The following is a 15,200-nucleotide window of genomic DNA, read 5'->3' on the forward strand; positions in this document are numbered from 1 at the left end:
ATGCTCCACTACTGTTAGAACTTGAATTTTGGCGGCATGGATGATGCCTCTTCCACTTCCGCTTTCGCCGGAATGGTTTGAACATTCAAATAAATTCATGTCTTAAAGGTAGGTATTTATACAAGTTTTTTTTAACTTTAAAATCCTTGAAAATCTGACTTTGTTCTCCCCCTAAAAATACGTGTTAGCCTAAAATATATATATTCAGATGTTTTCGTACAGGCATCTCTAAAGAGAACTAATTACGCATGGGATGCATTTATGCGCTTTAATGCCACCTGCTGGTTAATAAAGAGAGGTCCAATGTTGGTTTTCTTGTACATTGCTCAACAAGTATCACATTAACCATTAACCCTTTCCCCTTAACATATATCAATGATTTCTGTATTTATAAAGCAATGCAAACGAAAATGATTGTTCATTTTATGAATTTATCATCGTTTTAACATCGTTTTACAGCAAAAGTACATACACGGAGATAATTTACATTCACAGTTGATTTCAAATGTAAGTAGGTTATACATCTGTCATACATTGGCAGTGGTCACGTTATTTGACACATTTAACATCATTAGAGATGACCGTAACTAGAATGGACAGTTATGTCTCCATAAGACAAATGAATAGCAGTTGTATTGATTGGTGCATAATTGGCCTTCAGCTCTTTGCAGAGGCCAAGCATGCATGCTCATAAATCCATATTTCAAAGTGACATCTACACAATGGCTAACTCTTGTTGTGCTCAATGCCAACACACATTTCACACAAAGAAATTACATCACACTCTAGTACACCCTAGTAGTTTCACAGTGAAAAAAAATAAAATAATAATAATAATAAGTGTACATAATAGGCTACACTCACGGGGAGGTTATTCCAGGGGGACAGGACACATTGACAGACAGACCAAATTTAATGCATAGAAGCAAATCTGTGAGAGAACGGCACAATCTCCTCTGTTGGAGTAGAAGGAAGTTGGCCTAACGTAAGCCCAATCCATGTTCTGTACATTCAGAGCCACTTTACTGTGTTTGTCACTGAGGGTCACCAGGGCCCGGACTAGAGCGTACTTGGCAGAGCAGTTGATAGCAGTCACCGAGCGGACCTTGTCAAAATGCAATATGAAACATGGATCATCCTGAAGAGAGATCAAAGACAGGGGCCTTTTGTTATGTAACGCACAGTCACGGAAATAATACACTCAAACCCTAATTTATTTTCTAAATTCCTATATATCTGGCACTATTTGGTTATTCTTTGAGGACGTGTTGCACTTACATTTGGGAGTTGCATTGTATGAAAGCATCACAATACTGTATGTATGATATAATTGTCTAATATTAATTGTGTTTTATTTATGATTTTGTATTCAAAATTGTATTTGTATTCATTTGTATTCAAACGCATTGTGTGACTGTTGGTTTGTAATGGGTGACATCAGTGAAACCATCTAGGTGATATCATCTTTCAGTGACTTACGACATCAGGGTCCCGTCCGTCAATGAGACTGAGGTCTTGGAGGGCCCAGATCTCAGTCTTCTTGTAGCTGTCCTGGAAGGACGACCGCTTAGTATGGGAACTCTTGGTTCCAGTTTTGACTGGTTTCGCGACTCTGGTCTTGTTACAACCCACTACACATAGTTGTACGCCTAGTTTCTTTGAAACTGTCACAGTAAGGGAGGAGAAATAGCAAAGCCATTTTGGTTTTTAACACACAACGTTTGTTTAACACAACCTATACTGCAGTATTGGTCTACAGTTCACCCAGAACAGCACTGATCATATTTTGTAATAATTCAATCAATATCAGAGAAACCAAACAACCACAAAGAATGAAGTACATCTGTGTAAGAAGAAATCCCAAAAACAAAATCTGGGAAATGAATGTCTTCATATTACCACTGACATGTAATAATATTAAAACTATATAAATTATCTTCAGAAATGTAACATGATAATGGGTCAGCCTACCTCCGACACAGAAGAAATGCCTTCCCGGCACTGGCTCCTCTATCTCTATAAACTCCACCAGTCTCTGTCCCTCAGGTCGAAATAAAACTCTCTCCAATTCCTCCTTCAGAAGGGACGACATCTCGGGAGAGAAGGGGAGATGGGATGGTAAAAATCGAACGTGTCAAAGTGATGGAAAAAAAGATTGCACAAGTTGGAAAGGATTGGACACAAGACACATCTGAACAGTCACACCAGCAATGACAAAATGAAGACCTCCCCACAAATAGAAGTAGGATTAGAGAGAGAAATAGAGAGAGAGGGAGAGAGAGGGAGAGAGCGCGAGAGAGAGAGAGAGAGAGAGAGAGAGAGAGAGAGAGAGAGAGAGAGAGAGAGAGAGGTAGTGAGAGAGAGAGGTACCAATAGAACAAGTGGCAAGGGTGAGAAGGAAAGTACAGAGGGTGGTGTTGGTGTTGGGGGGGGTGTGATGGAAAGAAAGGGGGAGGGGGGGAGAAAGTAAGAAATCACGTGTATGTGATATGAAACATTGATGATAATGATGATGAGTGATGAGGATGATGTTGATGATGATTATTACGATGACGATGATGATGGGGAGATGATTATTTTTCAGATGAAGATGTTGAGTGTGGAAGTTGGATAAAATAATAAGTAGATAGTATCACTTATGTCTGGTAATGTTTTCACACTGAAATCTTGCAACACAAACACACACACACACACACACACACACACACACACACACACGCGCGCACACGCACGCACGCTCTTAAACACACACACACACACACACACACACACACACAGAGGATCGCAAGCACATGTGGCCGGGTGCCCAATGCTTCCCTCTGATTAAATGTTTGTTGTGGGGAGAGAGGATGTCCCACAGCACTTTCACTGTTTCCATTATCCAACAGTAATTCAATCTCTGTGCAGAGGTGCCAGTGGGGTGAGGCTCTTTCTGGAGACAGTAATATATGTATACATATATTTATTTATTTATAAATACTGTATGTAGCCGTGTTTATTTATTGCCTTTTTTACCGTTACAGTGCACCACAAAAACATACATACACATGCCTTTAACATGTTGTATTATTCAGACACAGTTGTATGCGATCACTATGTCTCTTTTGTTGGTTATCTTTATTTGTTTTGGTGAAAAATGTCAATGTAAAGAATTCACCTGGATTGAATGGGGGGTGAGATGTTTGTTGATCATCTTGGTGTGTGTGTGGGGGGAGGGGGGCGGGGAGGGAACTATAGCACTCCATTAGATTTGTCACATTTGTGAAACCAGAGTCTGGCTATAGCACGGCTAAGTGCATTGACTGTTGTGGTGGATAATGGTTTTTGAGGGTGTTTTCTGGAAAGGCTTTCTACATCTGAGATGGAAAGATGGAGAGAGGCAGGAAGGGACAGAGCAAGAAGATCATAAAAGTGTTGAATCTCATGAATAACACATGAACTCCATATCGTAATTGTCTGTGTAGTGTTCTCGCTCTGGCCTTACAACGTGCAAGAAAATCTTAAAGGCTAATCGAAGTTGATTAAGTGTTAAGTGTAAATCGTTTTGTGTTTTGTGTGTCAAGATATATTTATAGATAATAAATATCCCATATGGTTTCAACATAGAACACTAGAACACTACCCACTGTTGCTTGGATACAATTTTGGGAAATATTTTGATCGTACAATTTGTCTACTGTCCATGATTTAAAGCTGATTTAAAGATTACCTCCAACATGGAAGTAACTATTTGTTTTAATTGCTCTAGCCTATGAAGGATTGTTACGGCTTTGATCATTGTGTGATTGAGAATCAAATTGCAAAGAAATCTGATGAAATAGCTCACGGAGAGGACGGGAGTTCAGACAATCTGCTTTCAAAATGGCACACTCAGGGTAGGCGTGCTCTTGGCACGATCCACATTGATTTATTGAGTCTTTTGTTACCGAGTTTCATTTTAGATCGATTTGATATAAACAAAGCTACATCAATTTCTATTGTTTTTGTTTTTAGCTGTGTGTAATTACACAAATAAAATAAGTTACCAATTACTCTGTCTAACAACAAAGTTAAATACACTTATACACTTAAGTACAAACAATATGATGGAAGCAGGAATTTTGAATTTTCAAACAAAAGTATCTAACACCCATACAATCCCTTGTACAAAGTTACAAATGTTATTTATTCTCTTGTTACCCTCTCTTTTGCTACGATGAAGATGAGCAGTGGATAGGGATGCATGAGGTAACCACGACAACAGGGCGTGAGGGTAGTGTTGGTGATGAGGGGGTTACTAAGGAGGAAGTGTATGAGGAGAACTCTCTCACATACACACACACACACACACACACACACACACACACACACAAAAAAGATTACTACACCATAGCCTTATACCTAATGGCTATTGCGTGTATAATTGATATGGGTTGCATGGATTGCATACAAAGTACATTTACCTCATTTCCACACAGAGAATAATAGAACATGTGCACACAGCACAACACAATTCAACCAAAGCGTTGACATCCTGAATCATTGGATCATAACTTATCGTTCAAAAACATCAATTAACAGTTAGTCGTCACACCTCTTTAGAGGACACAGACATCGACAGCTGATGGTTTGAACGCGGATGCACCACTGGGGAATTGGGAGGTGTTGGATGATTTGATCTGTCCTAACCACTGTGTGTGATCCGGTCAGGAGGCGGCAGCGAGGCCCCGGGTATGGGGAGTTGAGGGCCATCTGCGCAGAGGAGTACGTCAGGGAGGGTGCTGTTGCTGCTCTTTAAGGATGGGTGAGTTGCTTCATGGGTGATCAGCCGACAACACACATTTCGAAAACTCCTGGCAGACATTTCAATATCGGCGTGGAATGTAAGCGCTGCTATGCAAAACGCCTAAGCCCAATTTCCAAAGATAAATGGAGATATTTAGGATCTAACTGGCATCCTAGGGGTTGCAAGAGGATTCACTTTGGGTCACATGGCAACCCAGACCGACCTGAGCCCCTTTCTGAATAACTGCTTTTCTAAATTACCTTTGGAAAAACCTGAACCCAAACGAGTTCCTAATAAGAAGTCTGGAAAAATGTAACGCAGCTCCATTTAGCCTTCTATAAAGAAGCTATTCTGAGCTTCGGCTCCTCTTATTTTTTTTATTCCCTCCTCAGAGTCTCCATATCCAATCGCATAGTGAGTCATCTTTTCTGTTTGGCAGTCCAGCGACCAGAGATGAGATTCCTCAGGAGTCATTCCACTGACTGTGTTCCTCACTACCCAGAGAGCCACCTTCCCACCGTGTTTAGGGCGGCTGTCTCGGCGGCTGGTGAGCCGGCTGATAGGAGCACACCAGTGGGGGTGCAAGCGTACTAGAGAGAGGTAGAAAGTGGGGCATCTGGAACATTAACCCGACATGCATTAATATGCACACATAGAGAGACACACACACACAAACTCACACACCCGGCAATGCATGCACATGCACACACACACACACACACACACACACACAGACACACACACACACACACACACACACACACACACACGCACACACACACACACACACACACACACACACACAAATGTACAGGCATCACCGACACACCCACACACACACACACACACACACACACACAGGCATGCATGCACACACGCACATGCACACACATGCCAACCACATGCACACTCAAACCCACATGCTCGCACACACACACACACACACACACACACACACACACACACACACACACACACACACACACACACACACACACACACACACACACACACACACACACACAGTCTTGTCCTCCTTGTGCTTTGATCTGTTGGCCATGCTTTCTCCTGAGTTTCTCCGCCAGGAGTGGAGATTTAGTCATAAATTCAGTGACCACACTGCCACTGACTTAAAGCACCTCAATGAAAGTGACTCTTGATGATTCTTTACCACTGAAGTTGTAAAAAGTGTGTAATTACATCTAATGTAGTGACTGTGAAGACCACTAGGCCTAATATGGCCTTCAACATCAATATCATTTATAATGTCTAATAAATACAATGTGCTTTACAGGTTGTGTTTGTGTGACATTCAAATCTACCAGACCAGAAAATGTGATCTAGTTAGGTTTTTTAAAAGCCACATATAAATACATACAAATAGGATAATTGACCAAAAGCATTCATGGCCAAAACTCTAATAACACGCATACAATCTTTCCCAACTGAAAATCTAAACAAACGTCCATTCATCACGAAAAAAAGGAAAAATAAAAAAGCTGACTATGTCGTGAGGAGAAAATGGCGCAGGTTTAACGCTACAGATCCTCTCTATCCTCTCTCTATGGTAATATTATCCAGGGGGGACCTCGACACGTTATAGCAAAAACGTCACGGGCTGTAGCCGCTTTGATTGGACGATGATTAAAGAGGGAAACCCTCTTGCAGAGGCAACCCTGGGACTGGCTGAACGTGACAATCTGAAGCTGACAGTCAAATGCCAGCTTGGGAATCTTAATCGTCAGAGGGTATAAATGATTGCTGCATCGGTTTAGACGATCTATAACGCAACAACGTTTTCGATGCCTAGGAAACAATATAATGTAGGGCTTCATCGTCTATAAGGCAGGGTAAAAATAACCACGAACCTATATTTCTACGTGAATGATATATGTATTGTAAATATTTCAACACATTTCTACCTTAAATATATATATATAACTATTAAAGAATGCCGCGTCAACGGCTTATAACACGAGTATTACGTTTTGTAAATGGTTGTTTGCGGTCAAATATTTTTTGTCAAAATGCCAGAATGTGAAAAATGTATTGACAATTGAAATCTGCACTGAGCCGCAAATGCCACGGTGATATTTTGATTTATTAAGATAATAAAGCAACTACTGTACTTGCAAAATAGTGCGCCCTACTGTCGCTATTGCGCATGACTGTACATCGTAATATGAAGTAGGCCTCTTGTTTTTCTTCCCAACCCGAAGTCCTGCCCCCCGATGCAACGTTTAAATAAGCAAAACACGGAGCCTGCAATCGATTATCCGGGCAGGTAAGCGCTTGTAAGAGCTTTAAAATACACCCAATGTCAACGACGTGTGTTTATGTTGAAACGGCAGCGCGGTTACGGCAAGTAAATAGTTTTTAGCGTGCGGAAGAGATCGGACTGCAGAGGAGGCTTCGGGACTGTTTCCGCACGCTCGAGGAGAGCAGGGCCCAGTGACCCACATTCAGAGAGGCTCTGCGCACGAGCGGGCGGGCGGGCGTGTGAATACCTGCTTGTGTATATGTGTGTGTGCGGCGGTGTGTGTACATCTGCCGCGAAAAATGTTTTGACTATCGCTTCTTTTCGACATTTGCTGGCGAGAAACATGGATTCTTCGTGCGGTGTTCGCTATGATCCGTCTGTGGTGGGATGTTTTGTCACGTTTTCTCGAAGGGACCGCTGGCCAACGTTACATTTGAGAGATTATTTGCGGCCAATGTCAGCGGCTTGCGTGACAGCTTGAGAGGCTCGCGCCAGCTTGCGGATAGTGAATCATATCCTCACGTTTCGTCAGTAATAGGTTAACCATTACGACGTGAATCCTATGTATGCCTCCAGTGGAGTGGGAACGGAGCCAGTCGTTTATTTATACATGTAAGTTAACTGTTACCTGGACCCTTTCGGTCCGGGCTTAGTTAGCTCGCTAGCTAACGTCACGGTCCGGTTGGTTGTATAACGAACACCTGTGGATCGAACTGGCCCCGCTGTCCCCCTGTGCGTAGCTGTGTGTGTGTGTTTTTGGATGTGTGTGGATACTGTCGCTCTACAACGCGATTGTATTAACCCACCAATAATCGCACCTCAACCAGAGCCTGTTGGCGTTAATCTGGTTCAATGACAGGGCACACGGTATAAATAACTAAATGACTGTGGACAGGGGAAAGACACCAACACAGCACAATCGCCCTAGATTATCCAAATGGCATTTGATCATGATGTATGTTATTACACAATCACAGACGTTGTCAGGTAATGCTAATGAACACAACGCGTTGAGCTCTGACGTGTGTGTCACTGAGTTAATATATTGTGTTTCAAAGGTGTGACCCTCAGTTGTGAGGAAGGATACACACTTGCAAATTAAAGAGACGTCTCTTCAATTGAAAAGACGATAACGGACTCAGGGAGTCCTTCCAGGGAGTCCTGCCAAGCTGACACATCATGTCATTATAAAAAAAACTATATATAGGTCATTGGAAAAAAAGTGGGTCAAAGGTGTTTTCAAGTATTAAATTATATTACATGTATCATTTCTGGCTTCTAATCGACCTACTGGCCTTAACCAGTTGATTTGAATACATTTTATTTATTAAGTCCTTTCTGGGTAGTAGTCATTGACTTTTGCAAGCTTATTATTATTTTTTTTACACTTTATCATTAAGTCAACTCAACATTTAATTGTCTTACGATTATTTGTGTGGTAAAGTGCTCATTTTGATGTTGTTTTATAACTTGTAAGTCTCATTGAAAGGCATCCTACAGGTTCTGACCCATTGGCCGTGTGGCCCCCTACTCTTTTCCTTCAGTCAGATGGGCCTGGCAGTCATGTCCTGCCCAGGGGCCGGCACCATGTCACACCCCCAATGACTTTAGAGTCATACTGGATGAAAGAGTCTGCTTTGACCCCTGTTCTTTCACCCTCAAGAAAAGTACCTCTGTAACTGGCCCTTCGCACAGACTGCAGTGGGGGTAAGAATCATCTGAATGCACACCACTAGCTCTAAGGGATCATTGGGTTTAAGCCTCACTGTTACCATTCGGTTCAACTGCGCTTCACATGCTATATAGGTTATACTATACCTATTTATACAGTATTTATACAGTTTTGGGAAGGAAGGATGACCCCCATGGGTTACGGTCTCAGGACATGGTGCGGACAGAACTGGGAAAAAAGGCCTTTAAGATTTTTGCACCGTCTTCCTGGAATAACTTGAAGCAGCTCAAACTTCAAGACCTAGTTACTCTCAGTGAATTTAAAGCTGTTGTAAAGAGTTTGACGTCAGACTCCATTGGAAATTGTAAATGTCAATGATCTTAATGTATTATCACTATTGCACTTGTATTGAACTTGTACTTTGTCTTGTGTTTTATGTGGGAACTTTGTACTGCTGTCCATTTTGACCAGGTCTCTCTTGTAAAATAGATTTTAATCTCAATGAGACTAACCTGGTTAAATAAAGGATATAATAATAATAATAATAATAATAATAATAATAATAATAATAATAATAATAATAATTCAAAGTTCAATTTAACATGGTCCAGTCGTCAGTTCATATGTTGAGAATGTAACCTACTATATTTTCTTCAGACTTCTATGTGCAATAGAATATAATTTACATTGAAACAATTAAACATTACACTTATCCTCTGTAGAATATGTTTTATTTTACAATTGTACATCTCTATACACATATTGTTTTAATGACCCATATCATAGGCCTCCACCAAAATGTGTGTCAGATCCAGACACTCAAAGACAATACAATGATACCACTACAAACAGGGGCAATATAATCAAACAGTGTGTCTGCTTTCCCCTCAGGTGCTCTTCCAAATGCCTACCTCACGACTAAAAAGCCAATCACTGCAGCGTCAACCCTGAATAACAGCCACAATGACATCTAGCATCGGGTATGCTCCGCCACCTGCAGCCAGCACACTACCATTCCTTCCCTGTCTATTTATAATTCTTTATTTATTTGGTTTCGACCCAAAATCCAACCTCAATCCTTAAGCATGTAGGAATAGCCTTTTGTAGCCATGTGCCTCCACTGGCTATTATTAACAATGTATGTCTGCTTACCAGTCTTCTGGTAATGTAATTACACTCAGATATGTTCCTATGCTCCTGTAAGAGCTTCAGTTAAGGAAGTAGATACTCAGTACCTGTCTGTTTGTGTCTCCCTCTTTAGGGATGATTGTAGCATCTTTGATGGGTTGATGGAAGAAGATGAGAAGGACAAAGCAAAACGGTAAGGAGGTCATGTCCTTTCCTTTCCTGTTCGAGCGTGCAGACAAAAGCTTCCTCCCTAGCTTCATGCGTGCGGTGTGCTAACTCAGCCCAGTCACCTAGTTCTCATCATTTATTCGATAATATTCAGAATTTGAGGTTTGACGTTTTGCTATTTTTGTATAACAATATGAAGAAAATTAATAAAATGATTCAGGCATTTTTGCATACTTCATTCAATACAAACTGAATGAATCAATGAATTGTCCAGCACAGTTCTTGTTTAGTATTCTTCCTGCCCGTGCGTTTTACATGAAACCTCGTCCACATAGCAACCCACGCCCCCCTGCAGCGGGCCTGGGCTCCTCCTCCTCAAGTGGTTCTGTTTGATGTTGCAGTGTGTCCCGGAACAAGTCGGAGAAGAAGCGGAGAGATCAGTTCAATGTCCTCATCAAGGAACTTGGCACCATGCTGCCTGGCAACACCAGGAAGATGGACAAGTCCACCATCCTGCAGAAGAGCATTGATTTCCTGTGTAAACACAAGGGTATGTACCCGCATTCGTCCCTCCCCCTCGTGTCATTTCCTGTTTACAGTTTGAGACGCCGTCTCTGACCCGGTTCACCCACTCGTCGTCTGCTTCTCAATGAGCCACTGGGTCGCTTGTTTGTGGGCGTCTGGTCAACGCAGCTATGGTCGGGGCTTTGATTCAGTTTTATGGAGCCTTTTATGGAGGGTTAACAGTTTCATCACCATGGCTGTTTTAATAGCATGGCCCATGCATTCTTTTCTTAAGCTCTTATGAAAACTATTTAGTCTACGCAGAGTTTTAAGGAGTTTTAAAAATTACGAAATAATAATAAAAAAAAAAACAGTCCTGTTGTTTTGGTTCAGAAAGTCTGCTATATTGGATATGAAAGATATTGCTGAATATCATTAGATATTTGTCCAAGGCATGAATTGTAGGTATTAAATTACAGAAGATAAATGATAATTCATTATTGATGTTTATCGTTGACATTACATTGAGACAAAATGAATGCATTAATTTAGTTATACACAGGGTATATATAAGTACCTGGTTTGGAAATGATTTAAATGTTGTGATTGTACAACATACATACCCATATCGTTTAATATAGTACAGCTCTATAAGACATTTTCCATTTGGATATTGAGAGAAAAGCAGATTGTTGTGATTGTGTAAAATGAATATGGTGTTAATACATTCTCCCATATTGTGCTGCCCCAGTGGAAATACCTCAAACTAATTAGCACCTGCTGTTTTCCATCAGAGATCACAGCCCAGTCGGAGTCCAGTGAGATCAGACAGGACTGGAAGCCTGCGTTTCTTAGCAACGAGGAATTCACCCAACTCATGCTGGAGGTCAGACATGAAATGACAATGCTTAGTCTCTGTTTATGGTCACATCCTTGTTGCTGTAATAATTCACTCCTAGCCATCTCATTGGATGCAAATGTGATTTGTTTATGAAATGAAAAAAAAAACAATTGTTATTTTAAAATAGGATGTTTAAATATCATCGCTATTTGTTTTTCTCCTTTGTGCTGTATCGATTAAAAAAACGGCTCCTGTGTTGTTTACCAGGCACTGGATGGCTTCTTCATAGCAATAATGACTGATGGAAACATCATCTACGTCTCAGAGAGCGTGACCTCACTGCTGGAGCACCTACCGGTCGGTCTCAAATAGCCGCTCCAACAATGTTTGTTCAAGTCTGGTGACCTTGTGGTTGGTTTATCACTCATCCGGGCTACAATTTGTGTGTGTGTGTGTGTGTGTGTGTGTGTGATATCCGGCAGGCGGACCTGATGGACCAGAACCTGTTAAACTTCCTGCCGCTGGGAGAGCACTCTGATGTCTACAAAGCTCTGTCGACACACGCCGCGGACCCTGAGAGCCATGGCTCCGATTACCTCAAGAGTCAGTAGCTCACTACACTAGACTGTGAGGCTGCTCAGTCAGCCCACTGGAAAGCTCCTTTACGCATGCGTTTGTATGTTGGAGTGGCAATGCCAGGGATTGGAGGAAAGCTGTAGATCCTCAATGCAGAAGGCTATGGGTTGTATTCCTGAGACCCAGGATTTAAAATGCAGTCCCTCAGGTTATGAATGAAACACAACATAACTTATACTGCAGAAATCAAATCCGTACTCCTGTTGGCTCTTTTCCTGGTCCGACAACATTCTTGTTTTTTAAAACCTGTTCATTATTCAATTGCTTTTGAAGTTAGACCACATAAAGTAGGCTGTTTTAAAGGCACTGCTGTTAAAAACACAAATAAATGTATTTATAAGTGTAGTGTTCGGCTTTGTGTTCTCCCCAGCTAAGAACCAGCTAGAGTTCTGTTGTCACATGCTGCGAGGAGCCATCGACCCGAAGGAGCCCCCTGTCTACGAATACGTCAAGTTCATCGGAAACTTCAAGTCCCTAAACAATGGTACACTTATGTTATTACATTTTAAAGTGTAAGCGAAACCCCCTGTTTCAGTTTGGATTCGGACACTATGACATTGGACAAGACATTTGACACTATGACAATAAAAACAAGCGTTTTGGGCTGCGTGATCTAGGATGGAGGGGGCTTGTTTTTCCCATAGTTACGACCCACACAAACATTGTGATACAAGTTAGTACCATCGTTGTGCATGAGCGTCATAATTAGCGGTGTTGTATATGCAATGTGCTTAAACACCCTGGTGTTATACTCTAAGTGTCAGAGAAGCTTAAACCTCTTTCGGACACGGGCATCAACAGCCATGAAGTGCTGCCCAGACTGTGCTCACAGACTGCACACTTCGGCACATACACACACACACACCGTGGAGTTATACTATAAGCGACCGTTGAAGCTTACCCTGTCTCAGACGCGGCCATCAACATCAGAGAAGTGCTGCCCAGACAGAGCCTCACACATCCACACACACCTCGCCGCTGGTGTCCTTTCATGGTGACGCTGCGTTCGGAGCACAGTGCAACGCTCACCAAGTCGTTGGCAGAGATGGGCAATAACATTGGACTTTACTCCGGTTATCCCTCAATAACAGCCTTATTTGAGTAACCGTGATAGAATGGCATAAGTTACTATTTTGACGATTAAAATAATACATCACCATGTTTAAGAAAAAAAAAACATTTTAAGGTTCACGGAAAATTTCAGCATGTCAACCAGATGTGAGTGGTTGATGAGATGGTCTGTGAAAGCTAAAAAAAATAAAACATTAAGCCACCACCATATTAAGTGCATAACACATTCATTACAAAATAATAGAAAAAGCAGACGGGTCTGTGTAAACATTTTGGGATCCTCTTCTCCGAAGCAGTGAGGGATGGTGTGTTCTCCGTCTGAAGTGTGACAAGCCTCGATGTGGTCCCCCGTTTCTTGTGCAGTGCCCAACGTGACAAGAAACGGTCTGGCGGGGGTGCTGCAGAGATCGCTACAGCCTGCCTTTGATGACCAAGTCTGCTTCGTAGCCACCGTGCGACTGGCTAAGCCTCAGTTTATTAAGGTACACTCATGCACACACACACACACACACACACATACACACAGACCCACGCACACACATGCACACACTCACCAGAGCACGCAAGCACACACACACACACACACACACACACAAACACACACACACACAGACAGAAACACACCGCTTTTCAGTTGTTGGGAGATTGGATACTTGTGGTTAGGGTGCTAATCTCAGGCTCCCCCCAAGGTGAAGCAATCATAGCTTGTTCTTTCTCTTTGCCCAATGACCTAAAGGTTCCACAATGTAATATGTATCCTCCTAACACAGAGTGGATGATGTATCCGTAGTTCAGCTGTTCTGCTGGTTCCTCATGTGTCTCTGTGTTCCGCTGGTTCCTCATGTGTTCTGCTGGTTCCTCATGTGTCTGTGTTCTGCTGGTTCCTCATGTGTCTGTGTTCTGCTGGTTCCTAATGGTTCTCTGTGTTCTGCTGGTTCCTCGTGGTTCTCTGTGTTCTGCTAGTTCCTAATGGTTCTCTGTGTTCTGCCGGTTCCTAATGGTTCTCTGTGTTCTCGTAGGAGATGTGCACGGTGGAGGAGCCTAATGAAGAGTTCACATCCCGGCACAGTCTAGAGTGGAAGTTCCTTTTCTTGGACCACAGGTAAACACCTCCACTCACTCCCATTGATTCTGTCTCATGCAATATATACAATGTCAACTCATAACATAATAGCACACAAAATAGTGACAACATGTGTAGTTGCCTTGTCTTTAAGAAATTTATTATTTTTTGTGTTTGGTTAAATGTAAATAGAATAACAATACTAATATCAATGTGTCATGACAATATCCAAGAGTACACTTTTAGTTATGGGTCCATCGGTTGATGTTGATCATGTGATTTCTCCTCGCCAGGGCTCCACCAATCATAGGCTACCTGCCTTTCGAGGTTTTGGGAACATCGGGGTATGACTATTATCATGTGGACGACCTGGAGATATTGGCGAAGTGCCACGAACACTGTGAGTGTTGCGTACACACCGCTTTACAATGGCCTTGTATTCATTAACAATGTGCTCCTGTATCAGCCCACTCTGTATCAGCCTTGAGAAGCAAACTTCCTTTTGCACTATGGGTGGCTGCTTTAGAAATCACAGATGGTCCAGTCTGATAGCGCAGTGTTGGACGGTTGTGCTAGCTCACTGCAGTCCTTCACGGTCCACACCTGCCATGCCATTAATACTACACCGTCTGCTCTGACTCATAGTGACACTAAGAAATCCTCTTCTTTCCCCCACTCCACTTGAGTGCCTGCTCGCTACCATGCCTCGGGTGGCACGGCCAACCTAACCTTGAGTTATATTCATGTCTTAGCAGCGATGGGCTGTTTGCTGTTTGTTTGTTGTAGGAAGCGTCATTTGTTGGCCTGCAAAATCCTGCCTCTCCACAAAGACTTTTTATTTATGTCAATGCACATGGATGGAAAAGGGAAACAAGCCATACTTTGCCTTTTCCTACATTTGTGAAGGCAGCTGCAGCTAAAGTCTGACAAATTGTCAACAAGTGAGGAAGATCAGAGGAGCACATTTATGTTTGTTTTACTAGAGGAATAAGTGCCTTTGGTCCACTGCTAATGAGAGTCAGAGCACTGACGAGACTACGCAGCACGGAGGCTAATACCGACCAGCTGCAAACAGCATGCGTATAGTGGCAG

General features: G+C 42.2%; 2 protein-coding genes across 5 annotated transcripts in view; one reads left to right on the forward strand and one right to left on the reverse strand.

The window, feature by feature from the left end:
* Positions 1-871: 871 nt before the first annotated feature.
* exoc1l (exocyst complex component 1 like) lies at positions 872-2,092 on the reverse strand (the record flags this gene model as incomplete). The annotated part of the gene is made up of 3 exons (XM_084465405.1): positions 872-1,138; positions 1,480-1,664; positions 1,972-2,092. 3 exons carry the CDS (start codon positions 2,090-2,092, stop codon positions 872-874), a joined length of 573 nt encoding a protein of 190 aa, XP_084321531.1.
* A 4,877-nt stretch (positions 2,093-6,969) lies between these two features.
* Positions 6,970-15,200, forward strand: part of clockb (clock circadian regulator b) — a 19,662-nt gene continuing 11,431 nt past the window's right edge. Inside the window, exons 1-12 of one of the 4 annotated variants that reach the window (XM_084465468.1) lie at positions 6,970-7,049; positions 8,570-8,732; positions 9,589-9,677; positions 9,959-10,018; positions 10,395-10,543; positions 11,292-11,383; positions 11,606-11,695; positions 11,821-11,941; positions 12,345-12,458; positions 13,409-13,527; positions 14,065-14,147; positions 14,402-14,508. In XM_084465468.1, the coding sequence (XP_084321594.1) occupies positions 9,661-9,677; positions 9,959-10,018; positions 10,395-10,543; positions 11,292-11,383; positions 11,606-11,695; positions 11,821-11,941; positions 12,345-12,458; positions 13,409-13,527; positions 14,065-14,147; positions 14,402-14,508 (952 nt within the window). In that variant the 5' untranslated portion in view covers positions 6,970-7,049; positions 8,570-8,732; positions 9,589-9,660. Of the gene's footprint in view, positions 7,060-7,305; positions 7,638-8,569; positions 8,733-9,588; positions 9,678-9,958; positions 10,019-10,394; positions 10,544-11,291; positions 11,384-11,605; positions 11,696-11,820; positions 11,942-12,344; positions 12,459-13,408; positions 13,528-14,064; positions 14,148-14,401; positions 14,509-15,200 lie in introns of those variants that run through there. The other 3 variants (XM_084465471.1, XM_084465469.1, XM_084465470.1) reach the window with 3 other exon arrangements.

This window comes from Micromesistius poutassou (assembly GCF_964030765.1).
Source record: "Micromesistius poutassou genome assembly, chromosome: 3".
NCBI lineage: Eukaryota > Metazoa > Chordata > Actinopteri > Gadiformes > Gadidae > Micromesistius > Micromesistius poutassou.